The sequence below is a fragment of the Rhodamnia argentea genome, chromosome 10 (assembly GCF_020921035.1).
Source record: "Rhodamnia argentea isolate NSW1041297 chromosome 10, ASM2092103v1, whole genome shotgun sequence".
Lineage (NCBI taxonomy): Eukaryota > Viridiplantae > Streptophyta > Magnoliopsida > Myrtales > Myrtaceae > Rhodamnia > Rhodamnia argentea.
This window is the reverse complement of record NC_063159.1, coordinates 14,845,105-14,863,985: the sequence shown is the minus strand read 5'-3', so window position 1 is coordinate 14,863,985 and position 18,881 is coordinate 14,845,105. Positions and strand designations below refer to the sequence as shown.

Below are 18,881 nucleotides of genomic sequence, written 5' to 3'. Positions count from 1 at the left end.
TTTGATAGTCTGGTGCCAAAAAACACAGATCATCTTCTTTACTTATATATGTAGGAGTTAATAATTAAAGGAGCTTGTCGACAAGATGAATATAACATAGTAGGTAATGACAAAGACCCGACAAATTTAAAGAAGTAGACCAAATTAACATTTGCAAATAACTGAAAACGAGAGCTGATAACCAAAAACCAATCGGTAATTTAGTTGAAACTAAATTTGATCAGTCACTCGTAAAAAAGATTAGTAAATTCACGTAAGAGTTAGTAAATTTAAAGTGCTGTCAAGGAACACGTACGAAAGTTGATAAACAATAAGAGTTGGAGCAGTGAAACCAATCGTTCTACATTTTCACAGTTCCTTTGACCATTTAAATATCAAAGGGAAACATCTCATGTATACATACTGATACAGGCCACAGATTCGCGTTGCAACAAGCATACAAAATGAGGTCATGCCATAAAGGTGAGGGCTTCCCTCCATCCGAGTTGTCTGACACCAAGGACGGGATGGTGAAATGCTCCAATCAATTTACAACTCTTCTTTTGATCTGCAGATACATTAGATTGCAGTATAGTTGTTATTGCACAAGTTGTGGCTTGATTTCCTTGACAGTAGGAGATGAGCCAAGCCAGCTCACCCGAAACCGCTGCCTCTAGACTTCTACATGAAACTTGCAGGATTCGGAAAAGGCAAAAATTGACAACACATGAAAAAAGAGCTACTGGATAGGAATTCTATGTGATCTGGCGCTTTTGTGCCCAAAAGTCTATAGTGGGTATAAGCTGTGACCATCACATATAAGTACTTGCAGAAATGCACGGACAGCGGCAGGAAAGAGTGCAAACTCTACCTTTGCTTTACCCTGAGATTCTTTCTTGTGGATGCAGAAGCGTTGGTAGTTTCACTCCTAGTTTTGGCTTCCCTGGCTCTGGATTTGGACCCTGCATGTGGCACATACATACACCCAATTACATGTTAAAGACACAGTGCGCTGCTAATGTTACATTGTTATTGCAGGTAAAACGCAAACAAATTTAACTGAAAGCCAGATAGATTGCAGTACCTCTTAAAACAATTTTCGGTGATTGAATTTCCATGTCACCTGATTCTGATTCTGTTACCTCACTGGAAGCACCAGAAGATTCTTCCGATTCACTGTTAGAATTCAGATGACCACTAAGGGATCCATTGGTATCTTCTATTGATGTGTTAATAACTTCTCCCTCTGTCCAGAATATAACAAAATCAGAAGTCGTTTCCATTTCCAACTGTACAGCAATGCATCCAACTCACGTTAGTCCCCTTCATTCTTACGGTGGGGTCATTGTGACAAGAAACATATCATTTGTTGCAGTCATGAGATTTTCAAAGATACAATGCTGCAAGATTACCAACAACAGTGGTTTATGGAAACATAAAAATGCTCAGAATCAAATGCAAGTTCATGGCATCCAAATTTTTTTTCTGTTGCATTACTGAAACCTACATTGTCCATGAAGAGCAGAACAAAAGTTCAAGTTGCAAATCAAATCTCTCCTGGCTAATTTACTACCAAAATGATAACTGACAGATGGACTTATAACCTTCTCATGATTTTGCCTCAACTAGGGAAGAACAGAAGACCATATGCTAACTTCAACCACTCGTTAGACAACATGGTCAAGTGGCAGTGGCCTCCGCAATTGTTTAATAATCAAAATTCTTATTTGTGAAATGTTAGGTTGTTTGATTCTGGTCAACTGCAGCCATGATGCTTTTACTAAGAGAACCACTACACAAAGACAGGCGTTCTGTTGAAACTTCTCTTCCTGGGGCTTATTCAGTCTTTTACAACAGCGCTAACCTAAAGATGCATCAAGCTTAGCAATAGTGTCCTGAACTATTATGACAAAAATCTGACCGAACTTATATGATGCAGATTCTTCCATCAGAATTGTGAGCCTAGGAAGCAACAATTGTCTGTCCTAGATGTCCAAACACCAACCTTCGGTTGAGTCCACTTCCGCACCTTCCACACCAGAACTACAAGATGACATAAAGGTTTCCAAGCTACCCATCTTCTCTTGATGAGCCCGAGCATTTCTTGCAGTGACTTCTTGTTCCTTCTTCTCGGTGTGGACTTTATTAAGTTTCTCTTCAAACTCCTCGAGGCATGTTTTCAATTCTGGTTTGGCAAACTTCTTTCCCTGCTTCATGCAAAGTGTACAAAGATATGAATAGCCAAACAGAAAACTATGGTAATAGAAGCAGATATTTTGGTAATCAGTACCTTGCTTAAAATGCTTTTAAAATGATCCATGACAGAGTCCTCGGCAAGTACGTGTTCATAAGTTTTAGATAATTCAATGAGCTTTTTTAGTCCCTTTTCAGTAAAAGCCAGCTGAGAAAGACAATAAGAGATGCATTCCCATTGCCTAATATCTGCATCAGAACCACAGAGAATGATAAAAGGTTATCGTATAATAAGAAATATAAAACACCTTCCTCACCAATTTAAGTGCGAAGAAAATCAAGTTCCAAGTGATCTACACGAAGAGCAGAACTGAGCAGGGAAAAGTTTCTCAAAAAGATAATTGAGTCTCACAACCTTCCTGACTCTCTTGCCCAAATCAGGGATTCAACTGGTCAGATCATGCCACTTGGAACTCCAAAAGTGAAATACAAAAGAATGTACAATTATAATTTAACAGTCTACCCAAAGGCTGATAAAGAGTAATATGCCACAGCGTCACATACCCAGCCACCATGTTATGGCTGAGGTGATGTCGATTCAGTGATACATTTCATTCCATAAAATTAAAGTTTTTTGGCACCCACCTGTCACTCCCTCAAACCTGTGGCACAGCTTCTCGACAAGAGCTTCCATTTGCTTGTCCTGACATTTCAAAGGATGGTAAATTCAATGTTTTGATGATAGAGAATTCTGTCGATGAATTAAGCAAAGCAAACCTTCTTGATGGAACTGATCAAGAACTGCATAATGTTGCAGAAAGACTCTCTCTTCAAATTCTGGCCAGATAATTTGCCCAATATATCTGGAAGTAGATTGTATATTGGGTTGCTTCCTGCACCAAGGAGAGAGAAATTATAAGAAGAAATTAAAAAGAAGTGACCTTGTAATATCTTCATAATCATTTACCAGGTACATTCCATAATTTACCTTTTTTAGACAATTCATTAAAAAATAGTTTAGCCAAACTTGAAATCCTGTCATCTTCATCTTCCAATCGCGCAGCCATTTCATTTATGTAACCTTTCACCTGGACAAGCAGTGGTATTTCCAATCATGATGACTCTGAGAATTCTTATATCATTGTAGATATTCCAGGAATCTGTCCGTTTACCTTCATCATATCATTCAATATGAGATGGGAGAGCACAAGAACAGCATTCTTCCTAACAGATAGAGCAGGATCTCGTAACCGAGCATAGACGTTTTCAGTCCATGGTTCTAGTAAATTAGGAAATCGAACTGCCAAATCGCCAAGTGCTATGGTGCAGTTGGAACGAACAACATCAGATGGTGAATTTTCAATGACTGTGAATAGCAGCTGGAGATTGGCATCACTGATATCATCATAAATGAAAGATGTCAGACCTATGCGCATTTCTCTAGACAAGCACACAAGAGCAAGGACCACTTATAGACCCACTGACGTGATATTGAGAGAGAGAGAGAGTCCGCACCAAAAACTTGCATCTATTATCATAAACCGACATAAAGCGAGCAGTCCGGATGCTTGTAATTCAGGATACTGAAAAAATAGGAAGATCTAGTGAGTTTGCTGAGCAAATAGTAGACAAAAATTCAGATGTTAAGCATGCAATAAACCATACGACTGGCATTCCAGTCCAGTCAAGCAATGGAGACAAGGAAGTAATTACAGTTCTCACTTCAAAGTAGAGTAAGCATGATAAGTCATTGCTTAATTCAATTTATTTTTCAAGTGATAGGAGAAAGTTATGTTTGCAACACAACAAACAACACTCTGAATATCAAATGTTAGTGATTCATAGAGCATGAAGATCCTGTCTACATATGATCTAATAGAGTGTTCATCAGATAAACAGAAACGGATATAACAAAATTATCAAGCACCTTTTGCATCAAACCAAAGTTTCTACAGAGCTTCGATAGGAAAGATGCACAGCTTCCAATCAAATTTTTTACAGAGGAACTGCCAGAAATTAATTCTGTCTCTGCTCTTTCTGCTAGTGAATCAAGGAATGCATCCTCAGAAGCTGCCAGACCAAGTTCAGCACTTATACCATTTTCCTGGAGGGGACAAATAAGAAGCTCTCAATCACAACAAACTCAAGGTTACGAGTGTACATTCCATGTTATTGCCATCAAATCCATCGAAGTCACATTTGTGGTGTATCTCACCTTATGTTTCTCTCCAAGGGCCACACCATTGGTTTCAGCTTTCTCCTTTTTGGATCTCTGTTTTCGGATTTTCCGAGCACAGGATTCAATATATACTAGTTGGTTCATAGCAACATGACTAACAACAAAAAGAAATTTACTTAGTTTGGCTACTTGAATCGTTGTAAGGCTTCTCGTGCTACAATTCTCAATATCTTTCTGTATTTCATCTCCTCCACACACGTCAAACACAGAATTGAGAGATTTTTTGACCAGTTCAGCTGCCAAAGTTTCTGGTGATGGGTGAATTGTATATATGGCACCTATTGCTTTATCAGCAGCAGCATACCAAATGTTCTCTGGTAGCCAAAAACCAGTGACCAAGCTTTCTAAAATACCAAACAACCTACTACCATTACTCATAATGAGTCTTCTCTTGTCCTCTTCAGACAATCTTTGAATAGCTATGCATGCTGTTCTTGCAAGTAAAGGTTCCAGTTTCGCCCAGCGTCCAAATCCAATATCAATGATGTCTTGAATGTGAGAACTGAGGATGCCAGCAGATGACTTTGCTGCCATGCAAAGCACAGATAAAGCACCGCGACTTTGCTCTGCAGTAGTTCCATTGACATTAAAGCAAAAGAAATCCCACAAAGCAGAAACCTGCAAGTACGCGTCATTAAGTTATGATTCCTTGAGGGGAAGAGGTAGCAGAAACGATAGTCTCACATAAGAATTTTTCAAGCAATGCAATTGAACACAGTGGCCATTTTACTTTCCACATTCAATCATTAGCCTCTTTAACAGAATTACAACCAAACATTAATCAATACTACTGCAATTAAACGGAAGACAGTCTTTATGACAGAGAAGATGTCAAGCCATCTTTCACCAGTTGGAAATGGAAACTTCAAGTTAATAATTATGGAATCTGTAGTTTCAAAGGAGACGAGTAAAGCCAATACTTATCAAACCAAAGCCTAAAATTGGCCAGTCTTTGCTTTTCCTTTCTCTATATATATGGCCAATCTGTTTCCTGCCTGTATTCAGATTCTGATTTCAAAAATGGATGGAGAGTTAGAGGGCTCAAAACCATAAACTATAGCTAGATACCCGAAAGTATATTGCTCTAACAATTAACTATTGTAGTTATAAGGTGCCAATCACCACCATTTTTTTTACTCCATCTGGAATTAATTCGAATTAGCATAAAAGGAGTACATCAAAATGGTCATGCTGGTCCTAATACTAATTATGATGCAGTATTACATTTACAAGACTATGCTATGGACCTAGAGTGTAGGCTTTTGTTAAGCTTGTAACTCCTAAACAAATTGCTAACTGGACCGCGTCCAGAGCCAATCAATTCATAAGATATGTGAAAATTGTCAAGATAAGTAATCTACATATGCCACAGTAAGAACGCAGAAATTTAGAGAAAAAATAAAAAAGCTCATGCTTCCGCAGATGACTAACCCAAAAATTTATTCGCTTTACAACCATATTAACAAGAAAAAGGAAGAAGGAACGAGTAACAGTATGCACATAAGCAACTCTAGATGCTAATCTTGAGTCATCAGCCTGATGTATCTTTAGCAGTTACAAATTAATCGTTATAACAATACTAGTAGGAGTAGTAATGGTAGTAGTAGGAGTAATAATGATGATGATTATAGTAGTAGTTACAATAAATAACAACAATAATAGAACCCCACCACTGTATCCTGTTATTGCTATAAAGATTCTTCTAGAGTTCAATTAGAACCATTTCACTAGTCCAAATGAATCTATGTGATCTATCATAAGTAGCCACAAACTTGTAAACTGATTAATTTGACTAGAAAACAGGAGAACTGCTTCAAATTTTCATGACAAATGGAGTTTGCAATTACTCCACAATAACTCTCAAACGCTTGATAAAAAATCTATAGAGCTGAGAAAAGGAACATACCATAGTGGTTGTTATATCACCTTTTGATACCAGGGCGCCAATAATGAATTCCAGAGCAGCTAGATCACCTATGTTAGAGTCAACAGCTAGACTGACTATATTTTTAGCTGTCTCTATTGAGTTTTTCCTTATGTAAATTGTAATAAAGGCATTCTCCACAGCTTCATAGATGGATTTGTCTGGAGAAAACACCTACAAGATAGTAAGTACAAGACCACAACTGTCAAGTTCATTAAAAAGCTTGTTCCACATTATTTATACCAAACCACCAGCTTTTCCGTAATTTTAAAACAATGATGAGGATAGAAGTTTACCAATGGCAACATCTTACGCAAGCAGGCTTCCGAGCCATCAATCTGGAATTGTCTGCACCTCATCAACAATAGTATAGTGTTCTCGACATCAGTGGCAGAGGATGAAGCCATCAATTGTACGAGGTTCGGCATCGTGGCTGATACACACCTAGAAAATCTCAAGCCAGCTTCAAGAGATGCAACCAAGGCTCTGGTCTGTTCCAAGTTGCCGACATCTGGCACAGAACTATCTTTATTAGTGACCGCATCTTCCATATGGGGGAAACAACTATCAGGTAAGCTATTTTGTTGTTCCTCAGACATAGTTTTAGCATTGCAATCTTCAATTTCTCCATCAGCATTGCAAATATCATCAAATGATAAACCATTAGTCACACTATTTTCATGGATAGGGGGTTCAAGCTCATCCAGCTTCTTCTTGTAGTGCTCCAGTGTAGTTTCAAATGAAGCTGTTCTAAGCTGCGGACCAAAAGGGTTATGCTGCAGCATTGTGATAAGTAAGTTTAATGCAGATTTTCTGACAATGGCACTCTTATCCTCCAATCTGCCAGCAGCAACAGTTGCAACCTCATTCCATACTCCGATTGTAACAGAGTGCTCTTCACAGAGTTCAGCCCAGACATGAAGAACCCGACTTCGAGTGTAAGCCGAGACATCCCTACACCTTTCCAGCAAGATTTCCAGCATAGCTTGCTTTGCTCGAAGGCGAACAGATTTAGAACTAACCTCGCCCTCGACATCTTTAAAAGCTTTTGCAACCAGCTTTCCTAGAACTCCAACAAGAGCATTTCTTATCTTATAAGATTCCCCACCAAAATGTGATACAAGCACTCCAATGTTGGTCGATATCAACTTTGGCATCCTGTCTGCCAGTTCAACTAGAAAACGTCCAACATTTTCAGCTCCTACAGTGTCCTTAACGTAGTCTTTTGGATTGGTCCTTCCAATCTCTCTTATTAGAGAACTGGCCAAGCCACCATCAGCATATTTTGTCTCAGCACCTGCGACCGCCTCAGCCATGTGGGTGACAACAAAATCATGTTTGTGAATCAGATGCATGATCGAAGCACACGATTGTGCTACATAATGGTATTTGCTGGCACAACTCCCGATGATACGACAGAGAGCATCTTTCGTCTCGGGGTCTTTCAAGAGTGAAGCATTTTCAAACATTGAGAATGCGTTTCTACAATTACCAGAAATAGAGTTCAATCCATGAGAAAAACCCAAAAGATAGATTCAAAGGAATTAACTTGACACTCTCAGCACATACTTTGCAATAAAAGACAGGTAATTTTCATCTGGATCCGATGATCCGAAGAGCAATGAAAGGTTGACCTCTAAGGAGTTAGCAATTAGATTTAGCACCCGTCCCCTCTGTTGTTCCCAGTTCCAAGAGTTTAGAGGTTGTTTCTTCCTTGCGGTTGCTGTCACCTGAACCCACGATCCAAAACCTCACTAAAACTCTCGCATGATAATAACCCAATTTACAAGCAAAATAACATACATGATTATGTGACGCTGATGGCAATATTTCACAACCTTCTTGTACATGAGTGGAGTGGGCGACAAGTCAATTAAGGTAAATAGGAACTACAAATGGATAATCATGAAATATGGTGGAAAGGAATGCGCTAACTCAAAAAAAGTAAACAGAGACGCTTAATCAGCTCAATGTGTTTGCCCTTCGGATGTTCAACTATTTCAAGAGACAAGCACAATACCTTCGAATTGTTGCCGGAGCTAGCACATGACTCCTCAGCGAGCACGATGCTGAGCAGGAAGAACGTGTATATCTTAAAGGCATTGCGGTGCGAACCGATGCGATCCAGGATCATACCATCATCATCCTGGCGCGCGAGAGAGTCGACATTCGGGAGAAGCACGCTGAGATTCGATCTAAGGCTCTCCACGATGTTGAGCTTGCAGGACGGGGCAAGGCCGGAGAAATTGCGGACCAGTGAGTGCACGCGGTCGAACACGTCCTGCTCTTCCACGCAGAACAGCTCCTTGTCGGAGAGATCGAACGACAGGCCTACGAGAGCCACGGGATACCAAAAGGTCAAGAACCCTCGCGACAACAAATGCACTCAGCACCGGCACTGCAGCGACTTCTAGTTGGAAATTGTCGAAAAATCATAGTCTGACTGTGTTGTGAAAGTTAAAGCGAACCTTTGACAAATTCTTCGAGCTCGGAGGAGCGAAGCGAAGCGATATTGACGGGGTTTTGTGCGTAGAGCCGATTGTCTTCTGGTTCCTGTTCGAGAGCCTGTAGACTCGGAGGGAAGACGAAGTGAGGAGCCATTGTCGCGCGTCGGAGGAGAATTGAGAGAGTGTTTCTCTTCCTCGTCGCTGGTGTTCCTGGGGTTTGTTCACCGGTCGTCCACGGCCAAACCTGCAATTTTCAAAATGGGGGAGCCTTTGAAAGGAGCGGGAAACGGAACAGATGCGAGACTCGAGTCTCGAATTGGAGTGCCGGTCGGGTCCTGGGATCCGCATACCATGGGCCATGATGGCCTCTCGTTAATGTCACGAAAATTTTCAAATTGACATTTATGTCAAATTTACTATAAATTATATTTTTAATCATAAAAAACTCAAAACTAATACATTTATGATAAATTTTTCCCAAAATATTTTTTGGACCAACTAAAATCATAAACCCGTACACCTATGATAAATTTACCTCGGACCGGTACACGTGTAACAAATTTATCATCCATTAGTTTCTTTAAATTTTACCATCAAATTATAAAGTTAAATGACACATGACAGGTTGACGGTATACTTATTTGGGATTTTTACCCTTTGTTTGTTACAGATATATCAATTTGGGAGGTTTTTCGGGTCATTAAATCAATTTAACGAAAATTAACGGAGGGTAAATCTATCACAAGTGAACCAATTTGGGGCAAATTTATCACATATGTGCCGGTTTAGGATTTTCGGTGGTCAAAAAATAGTTTGGGATAAACTTATCATAAATGTACCGGTTTGGGGTTTTTCGTTATTAAAATAATAACTTGGGATAAATTTATCACAGATGTATCGGTTTTGGGTTTTTGTGGTCGTAATCATCCGTAAAGTTTATTAGATCTAGTATTGGGTTAAAGCACGTGTAGAGTCCGGCGGGGCCTCTTTCCACTTGTTGATTAACTTCGCAAGTGAGTGCTGGATCTATCCAATATTTGATCGGGATAAATCTATGGTGGTAATGGATAGTGGATCCTGTGGATCAGAAATCGATGTCTTAAAGGATTAGTTCCAAGAGCAAGATCCGGAAACTAACAGGCGGTCCCTTGAGTGGCCGGTGAGCCTATGTGGGATAGCATAATTGTTTTAGATTAAGTTCTTGCTTCCGCTCCTTTTTCGGTATCGAGCCATATTGCCATTAAAGTAGATTAGTATTGATATTTTAGTGCTCGAAGGTCCGTAATGAAGAGAAACTTTCTACACCATGGAAACTCCACAAGAAGAAAACATGCTCACTCCCATACAGCATCAATCTCCTCTCTCTCTTGCATCACCCCCGGAGTTACGAAAATCCACTGCATCTAAAATAGACTATCTCTATGAGGTAGCCTTTTCCGAAGACAACAAAATCTCCGAAACACATCTTCCTCTCATCAACCCATATTCAGCCTTTGCCAAACCCACCTCTTTTTCTCCAATTCGCTCCATCAAACATCTTATCCGACACACTCCCCGCTCCGTCAAGGAGTATATTCGATCCTCCAAGTTTGACCAGCATCATATTCTAGCTACACAACAAGAACAGTTTGTTACACTCCAAATTCCTCCCGAATTCCCACTCCAGTGGATCCAACAAGGGTTCACCCATCTTCATTTTGGAGCCATCGGACTTGCTCTTTCCTTTCATGGCCGTAAAGGCCTACCTATTGTAGCCAGAATTGCTCTCTTGGATACACGGTTCTTAGACTACCAGCATGCCCGTATTGGCACAATCCAGACTACTTTAAATGCTGGGGCAGTCTTTGTTACTTTGTTTCCAAATTTCAACATGGCACTAGCAGACCCGGGACTACCGTCGGTCTTAAAGGTTCAATCGCAAATTACCGGAGCTCCCCGGACTCCTAATTCTTTGGTCGCTACACTCCATTATCGGATGGTCTACGGGGTCCGAAATCATGCCATTGATCTTAACCATCCCACCTCAGATGATGCCCTCATCATCTCAATAGACCATGACCGGACATCTTGTGTTCATGTTCCCGGACAAATACCCGGAGAACAGCTCATCAAACTTCTCCCCGATAGCTGGGTCACCAATTATGAAAAACTTCACCAGAATACAAGGCCGGTTCGGTCATCTGAACCTCGGTTCTAAAAAAAGAAAGATGGTACTGTGACCATCAAGTTTGCAAAAGAAAAGGAGGACTCCTCGTCCCTTTTTCCTTCTTTCCCTACTATTCTCTGTTTCACCCCATGTCCATCCGAAACAGTTAGTATGGAAGACCCGGATCCAAAGAAATTCGTCCAGTCTTTTGGTTACGATGGGCAACCAATTTATGCCTTTAAGGATTCTTCAGGTCATTGCTTTTGGGATCCAGAATGTTCCTGTCCTTCTTGTACTTCTCCCGTTGAAGAAGACAACATGCCCATTTCAAAAAGAAAAAAAAAGAAGAAAGATCCCTTGTATCAACGGTACATTGACGGTGATCCCACCGTAGGTCCTCTTGGCGAAGACGGCGGAAATTGGCAATACCTTGTTCAGTATGGTGCCCCTCCCGTACTTCAAATTCCTTCTCCATCCTCTTGTAAACCAGACCCCCCAAAATATCCACCAACACCGCCTCAGAAACCTGTTACCGGTCCCTTTTATAAACCCATCCAAAAATGGATCAAGAAAAATCCGTCTTGCTCCATTGATCTCCCAAAACCATACACATGTGCTCCCATCCCCGAACCACTTCCAAGCATCTGTATGTTTCAACCTGGCGATTTTCCTCCACTTCGGCCCAGAGATGAATCTCACTCATCCACTTTAAATTTTCCACCACTCGAAAAATTCTCGACCCTCAAAGCAGCGGATTATCATGCTCCTAAGATACCCGCACTAACCGAGATTGACCCACATGGGAAAAAGAAAGGTCCAGCTCCAGCTGAAACATTTCTCAATTGGCGCACGAAAAATGCCTTAGCCCAAAACGTGGCTCTTGAGAAAGTTTCTACTCAAGTAGATCGAGTTGATCAAGCTTCTACACACATCCGCAAGATGCTTGCATTTCCGGAAAGAGAGTCTACATGATGGAAAATCAACGAGCTCCATCACCATTACTTAGAAGACCAGACTCCTCAAATAGAGAAGTCGAAGAGACAGATCCTCATTCTTGAAAATCAGAAAGCTCAACTTGAGTACCAACCACCTTTCTCCTCATTTACTTCCCCTATTTCTCCATTTCCCTCCCATACACGTCCTACTACTCGTTCGTCCCAAGCTTCTAGCCAAACTTCTTCGACCCCTTTCCAAGAAGTTCTTGAGACAATACCTTCAGATTCGGGTATAAACGTACTCGCTCTTCGAGCTCGTCTCAAAGCAATCAAGAAGGCTGAAGCCGATGCCGAAAGAACAAAATTCTCCGACACATCATCATCGGTTCCTACTTTTCCAATTCCCCCACAAGACCGCGCGAACCTCCCGACTCACCTCCACATTCCCCTTCACGTAAGCTACCTTCATTCATGGTTTCTAATCCCATTGAAAGTTTTTTGAGGAAACAAATTCCATCCATTTCCACAATTCAAGCCACCGAGCAAGATGATTCTTCTTCAACATCATCTGCACCACCATCAGAAACATCTCCTTCTTCAGAATCCGAAAATGATCCAGAACACATTTCGGACCAAATCCCAGCCATTATGATGGGCTGCGGCGATCCCAAAAAGAAGAAGATGAAGAAGTGGAATTTGTCAATCTTAAAACCCTTCGGATCCAAGTCCATCATCTCGTCCGGCCCATTCCTCATCAAGCACGTACTTTACTCTTGATGATGTTCCTTACCATCGTTGGCCCATGAAAATCCAGGAGTTCCATACATGGCTTGTTGCCGAAAATCTAGGCGAACAAAGCACTTATGAAGTTCTCTTAGAATTCACTAGCAAGTTCATTGGAACCCTGAAAGACTCGATGGATCTCCATCTCGAGAACAAGACCAAATTGTTTTTCTCCCGATGAGCTTTAATCGAGCTATGCGGAGTCATTCACCCGTATTTTGTTGGTCAACCCACCAAAGTGAAAGAGAACTCAAGCGAAAAGAGTTCTTTGAACGAAAATGCTGCTCCACTTCTCGAAAGGATCTTGATAGACATTTCAAAGAGATGATTCGACTCTTTTATCATCTCGGAGCGAGACATCAATCTTAAACCAATCTTTTTAGCCTCCATTCCTAAAGAGATTGCGGATGAAGTTGATAAACATCTTCAAAGGCCTCTCCTTGAATCTACACTCGGAGAAATACAAAAAGCTGTTCATATTGCCATTGAAGAAAAATGCGAAGAAAAAACGGTTCGACAGTTCTTAAAAGAAAACCGCAAGTATGACAAGAACTGTGAAAGGCCAGAATGGAAGATCAAATGCACCGTAGATCGTAATGATCCGTCTTGCTCGGGTCACAAGAAGAAAGTTCATTTCAAGAAGTTTTCATTTGCGAAGCCTCGCAGAAGCAAGTGGAAATTCCTCAGAAAGAAATCACGCGGTCGTTTCGCAAAGCACCGCAAGAAACCCAAGTCCGACGGATGTTATATTTGCAACAAGAAAGGTCATTTTGCAAAGAAATGCCCCCAAGCAAAAAAACAGGCGCTTACATGATCCAGAAGATCTCTCAAAACACTGGGATCTCTCTCGGTGATGAAGACGTTGAATCCATCTTCTCCATTGAAGAAGAGCCGTCTCCAAACACTTTGTGTGCCATTGAAACTTACTCTTCCGATTCGGACTCAGCCCCGGGAGATATTCTCTCCTTCTTTCCTCTTGCTGATTCTTTCAAAATCCACTCCCCAACATTCCATCCCCCACATTTTCCAATCCAGCTCTACCTTCCAGACGACACCAAATCCATCCAAGTCATTGCCCTCATTGATATTGGCGCAATTGCATCCCCGCTAGATACCAAAATCCTTCCAGAAGAATCTTGGACACCATATACCAGATATTTCCAAGCGGCCTCGGGAGAAACTTTTACTACCAAACTGCGTAGTAAACCCCTCACCATTCATATTCTCCCTGGTTGTGAAATCACCACCCGGATCCTTGGATGTCCATCTCATGACAAGGATCTCATCATTGGTTGGGATATTCTTTCTAAGCTCCCACAACTCAAGATAAACCCTAAGGGGTTAAAGTTTCAAAAGAAGTTCCAAGAGTTTGTTGAAATCCAGAGACTCTTTCTCATCCAACCGTAAAATCCTTGATCCCATTTATCAATCTCTCCTTTCTCATTGTTCGAGAATCTCACCAAATAGTTTGCCCGGATTTGCTCCAACCCTCTTTGGCAAAATTCGACTTTTTGTCAAAATTCCCTTCAAGAAAAATGGAGAAATCAATCCCACCAAGGCAAGTCATTCGGGTATGAACCCGGATCACCTTGCTCAAGCACAAGCGAGAATGTGCTCGCCTTCTTTCTCAAGGACTCATTGAGCCCTCCGACTCCCCTTGGGCATGTGAGGCCTTCTATGTCAACAAAAGAGCGAGCAAAATCGTGGAAAGCTACGGTTAGTCATAAATTACCAGCCTCTCAATCTGTTCATCCAAGATGACAAATTCCCATTGCCCCATAAGAACTCTTTGTTCTCCGGCCTTGCTCGAGCCAAGATCTATTCCAAATTCGATCTTAAGGCGAGCTTCCGCAATTAGGAATTCATCCCTCGAGACATATTCAAAACTGGTTTCGCATCCCTAACCAAAGATTTCCAATGGAGAGTCCTTCCCTTTGGACTTAAAACTCGCTCCGTCCCTATTCCGAAAGGCTATGTGCAAAATTTTCCAACCTATCCTTGCTAATGCCCGGATCTACATTGATGATATTCTCCTGTTTTCCCATGATGAACATTCTCATGCAAAACTCCTTCAAAGAATTTACTGAAATTGTGCATACTCATGGCATCATGTTGTCACAAAAGAAGATGATCATAGCTCAATGAGAAATTGAATTTCTCGGCATGCGTTTGAAAAATGGAACCTATTGCCCAGGACCACACATTGCGAAGATCTCCGAAATTCCCGGATGAAAACCTCTCATCCACGGATCCAATCCTTTTTAGGAATTGTCAATTATCTCGTAGATTTCATCCCAAAAATTTCTCGAGATCCTTTCTCCTCTCAAAAGATGTTGAAAAAGAATCCTCCTCCTTGGTCACAAAAGCAAACCACTTCCATTAAGACCTTAAAAGAAATACTCGCAAAATTTGCCCCCTCTCCGGATCCCTTCCACTTTGGAACCGAATTCTTCAGACGGATGCCGGTGACAAGCACTGGGCAGCTATCCTCCTTGAAGAAATTAAAGGTAAGCGAAGAATCTGTGCATACAAAAGTGGAAAGTTTTCGACAACAGAAATGCATTATCACTCCACTTTCAAAGAGATTCTCGCAAAAAAAAATGGAATCAAAAAATTTGAATTTCATCTCATTGGTCATCATTTTTTAGTCGAAATGGACATGTCCTCTTTTCCCCGGATGCTCAAATTCAAGCAAAAGCAAGTTCCTCATCCTCAACTCTTGCGTTGGGCAGAATGGTTTTCTAAATACTCTTTCGATTCAAAGCACATTTCCGGAAAGAAAAATATTTTGGCTGATTTCTTTTCTAGGCCAAAAGAACCTTTCGAATCCATCAACATGTTCATTCGAAAAGAGTTTTCGGGATCCTTCAAAACCCGGAATATGCGTGAACACCGGTGGCCATCACATCGGTATCCACCTGATATCCCTCCACTCCTCAAACGAAATTCCCTCTCTGATAATTTTCACGGATTATTTTGGAATTACCATTATGTCATCTTTAAAGATTATGGTGGATTATTCCTCAAACCAGGTCTCAACTGTGATTATCCGTTCATACATCCATTAAGATGGTCTTCTACCATCCCTTTCCCTTCCGATTTAAAATGGATGTTTTGGTTTATGTTTCACCTCTACCAAGTTGCCATAGAGTTCCCTTTAGACGAAATCATTAAGGTTTTGTCTGATTCCCTTTTTGGAAATTATCGGGACCATCCCCAGAAGTTCTTCCTTGATATTCTCACTTGGTTCCAACCCCTTCAAGCATGGAAACACTTGTTCATTCTTCAAAGACAAGTTGGTCGACCGGAACCTTGCGGACACACGGTTGTCCTCTTTCATCATCCCCGGTCATTCATTGGACCCTCAGGAGACAAAAGATCCAATGCTGCAAAAACAGGCACTACCTCCTTCAAGCCTGTACTCCAAGATCAAGTCTTCAAGATTCACAAGACGTACTCCGTAACCGTATTTGACATCCCTCATGAATACAGAGAACTCCAAATAATACTGTCAAGAGAATAAGGTTATACCACCCGAGATATGGCCTTACACCAACGAGTTACTCTTGGGATACACCCAGGACCCATCCTCATGTATTCGAAGCACTCCAAGAGTACAACAAAGAATCAACCAAGCTCTTCCATGGACACGATATACTCACCCTTTGATCCATGGGGCGGACAAATGTCACAAGATCCATACGATTACCCACAACCCGTCATGCCCGACGTCCCTTCCTCATCCAGAAGCACCTCAGGCGTTCCACATGATCCGCACTTAGACCGGATCATCTCGGACTATGAAAAAGAGCAGTTATTGCGAGCCTACGAAAGTCAGAAAGACGGCCCCTCCGACTATGATGGACCGCATGCTCGACTCGACGACGCCAATTATCATCCCGACCCGGGCAGGAGACGATAATGCCACCCGCTCCATCGATCCATCAACTCCCTCCATCCGACACCACCTGCTCCACCAGACAAGGCCATGTGCTTCATCGGATATCAGAAGCCCGAAGAGTCGTGTAGTCGTGTATTTATCCGCTCACCTGCTCCACTTTGTAAAAAGAGTCAAGAGTGGCTGCAGAGTTTGTTTGTTTGTGTGCTTTGTTGCAATAATGGCTTCCTCAGAAGTCAATGTTGGTTGTGTGATTGTCAGACCTCACTTATGAGGTCTCCTTTGTGTTTTCGCCTATATAAGGCATGTTTACCTCTTGTATCGGCCAAGACTTGGCTTCCTTTGTAAAATCCAAGTAAGAGTTTGCTTCTAATGAGTTTCTAAAACACTCCTCTTTTCTCTTCGAATGTATACTTCTGTGCTAAAATGTCTCTACTTCTCTATTACAATGGTTGGTTCAAGATGCTCTCCACTTGCCACAAATCCCGTAATCATCCGTAAAGTTTATTAGATCTAGTATTGGGTTAAAGCACGTGTAGAGTCCGGCGGGGCCTCTCTCCACTTGTTGATTAACTTCGCAAGTGAGTCTTGGATCTATCCAATATTTGATCGGGATAAATCTATGGTGGTAATGGATAGTGGATCCTGTGGATCAGAAATCGATGTCTTAAAGGATTAGTTCCAAGAGCAAGATCTGGAAACTAACAGGCGATCCCTTGAGTGGCCGGTGAGCCCGTGTGGGATAGCATAATTGTTTCCGATTAAGTTTTAGAATTTCAGGTTATGGAATACATGATGGGTTAGGTTCTATCCTAAACCAAAAAATACTAGGTAGAGTTTGGGACGAGTCGGGCGGTTCCAAAAACCTCGGGTCCAATTAGCCATGTTGATTATCAATATATACAATACTCGTCTCTCTTTTTTGTCGAAATATTCTTCTTTCGTAGGTTATATTTGGCCAACAAAAAAAAGCGATGGGTGATATTTTCCATTTACTAAAAAAAAATTACGACAATAAAAACCCTAAACTTATATCCGTATGACATGCACCCCACTTCTAGAAATTTGGGTTTCTTTTTACGTCACAAAAAAATAATTTTGGGTAAATATATCATACGGATAAAATTTTGAGATTTTTGGTGTCACAAAAAAATATCCCGAGTAAATGTGTCATACATATATAATTTTGAGATTTTTAGTATCATAAAAAAAAATTGAGGTTAAATGTGTCAAGTGGACATAATTTAGTATTTTCGGTCCTTTTTCCCTATAAGGTAAACATTCATTAAAAAAAAAAAAAACTCTCCACCATGAAATGTCCTGATTCCCCACCATCCGCGATGCGCAATTGCACATCGCCATCACTCTCCCTGGTTGCCATCTCCGACTATGGATGTGTTTGGGAGGGTATTTGCCCAATATATTTGCATAGGCTAAAAGGTATTCACGAAATGCAAACAACGTTTAGTAAACATTGGGTGGTATATAGGTTCAACGAAATACAAATAGTATTTGGACATATTACTTGTAAAGCCTTTTAGTTAAAAAGAAAAGAAGAGAACATTGCAATAAGCACCCTCGATCAGCTGAGGCAAAGCTGGAAGCCTCGGCAACAGTCGTTGCCGAGGCCGGGCAGCCCCAGGCGACGTCGAAGTGGCGTGACTTTAAGCGATCCTTCGTCGGCGTCCGTTCAACTCCTCCGCGAATCCTAGCCATTGTCCTCTCAACTTCTCCATGAATCCCTCAATTGCAAAATCGAGCGTCGGCACGACCCCGCGGCCCTTTAGACCCTCAGCGATTAGAACAGCCAATGGGGAGCCACATTTAAAGAGGTTAAAAAAAAAATGGAGTAAGGCCCAAGCCCAATCATCAAATCATCCGCTCGTCTCGCCAGCGGCGAACCAGTTTTCCAGTTCAAGTCCGACTCCTCCGGCGGTGACAGGTCTGACCGCGTCGAATACTTGACGGTTCAGACATTGAAATCCGATCGCTCCACTCGCTGGCCCTCCGATCCGAAGAAGCTGGAGAGCCGAAGATCGCCATGGCGGTGCCATGGGGTACGACTCTATGGGTGGCGAGGCTGGTGCTGATAGCTCTCAGGGGCTGGCTCGCCTCGTGCCTCACCGTCGCCGACGACGTCGCCGCCTCCCTCCGCACCGGCGACATCGGCCCTTTCCACGTCGGGTGATCCCGATTCCGCGGAGCGATCCCTGGTTTGTCTCCGAAAGTCCGCTGATCGCTTACTCCTTTCTTTCTCATCAAGCTCATGGGGTCGTCCCCGCTCTCTGAGTCCATGGTCGCCGGTTTCTGATCAAGTCGGACCGGCGACTTCCTCGT

The 18,881-nt window shown here is 41.8% G+C and overlaps 2 protein-coding genes across 2 annotated transcripts in view; one reads left to right on the top strand and one right to left on the bottom strand.

Moving 5' to 3' along the window:
* Nucleotides 1-18,881, top strand: part of LOC115729434 — a 31,626-nt gene that overhangs the window by 10,658 nt on the left and 2,087 nt on the right. The window contains exons 4-5 of the mRNA XM_030660020.2: nt 175-178; nt 18,523-18,757. Coding sequence (XP_030515880.1) covers nt 18,586-18,732 — 147 coding nt within the window. The 5' untranslated portion in view covers nt 175-178; nt 18,523-18,585 and the 3' untranslated portion in view covers nt 18,733-18,757. The remainder of the gene's footprint in view (nt 1-174; nt 179-18,522; nt 18,758-18,881) is intronic.
* Nucleotides 225-9,071, bottom strand: LOC115729382 (condensin-1 complex subunit CAP-D2). Its single transcript, XM_030659948.2, has 17 exons — nt 8,804-9,071; nt 8,356-8,666; nt 7,905-8,065; nt 6,632-7,817; nt 6,318-6,509; nt 4,388-5,029; nt 4,100-4,276; nt 3,688-3,755; nt 3,345-3,567; nt 3,161-3,260; nt 2,950-3,065; nt 2,818-2,875; nt 2,270-2,421; nt 1,985-2,186; nt 1,064-1,225; nt 851-941; nt 225-547 (listed from the first exon to the last, which is right to left on the bottom strand). The coding sequence occupies exons 1-17, from the start codon at nt 8,934-8,936 to the stop codon at nt 529-531; spliced, it is 3,993 nt and encodes a 1,330-aa protein (XP_030515808.1). The 5' UTR covers nt 8,937-9,071; the 3' UTR covers nt 225-528.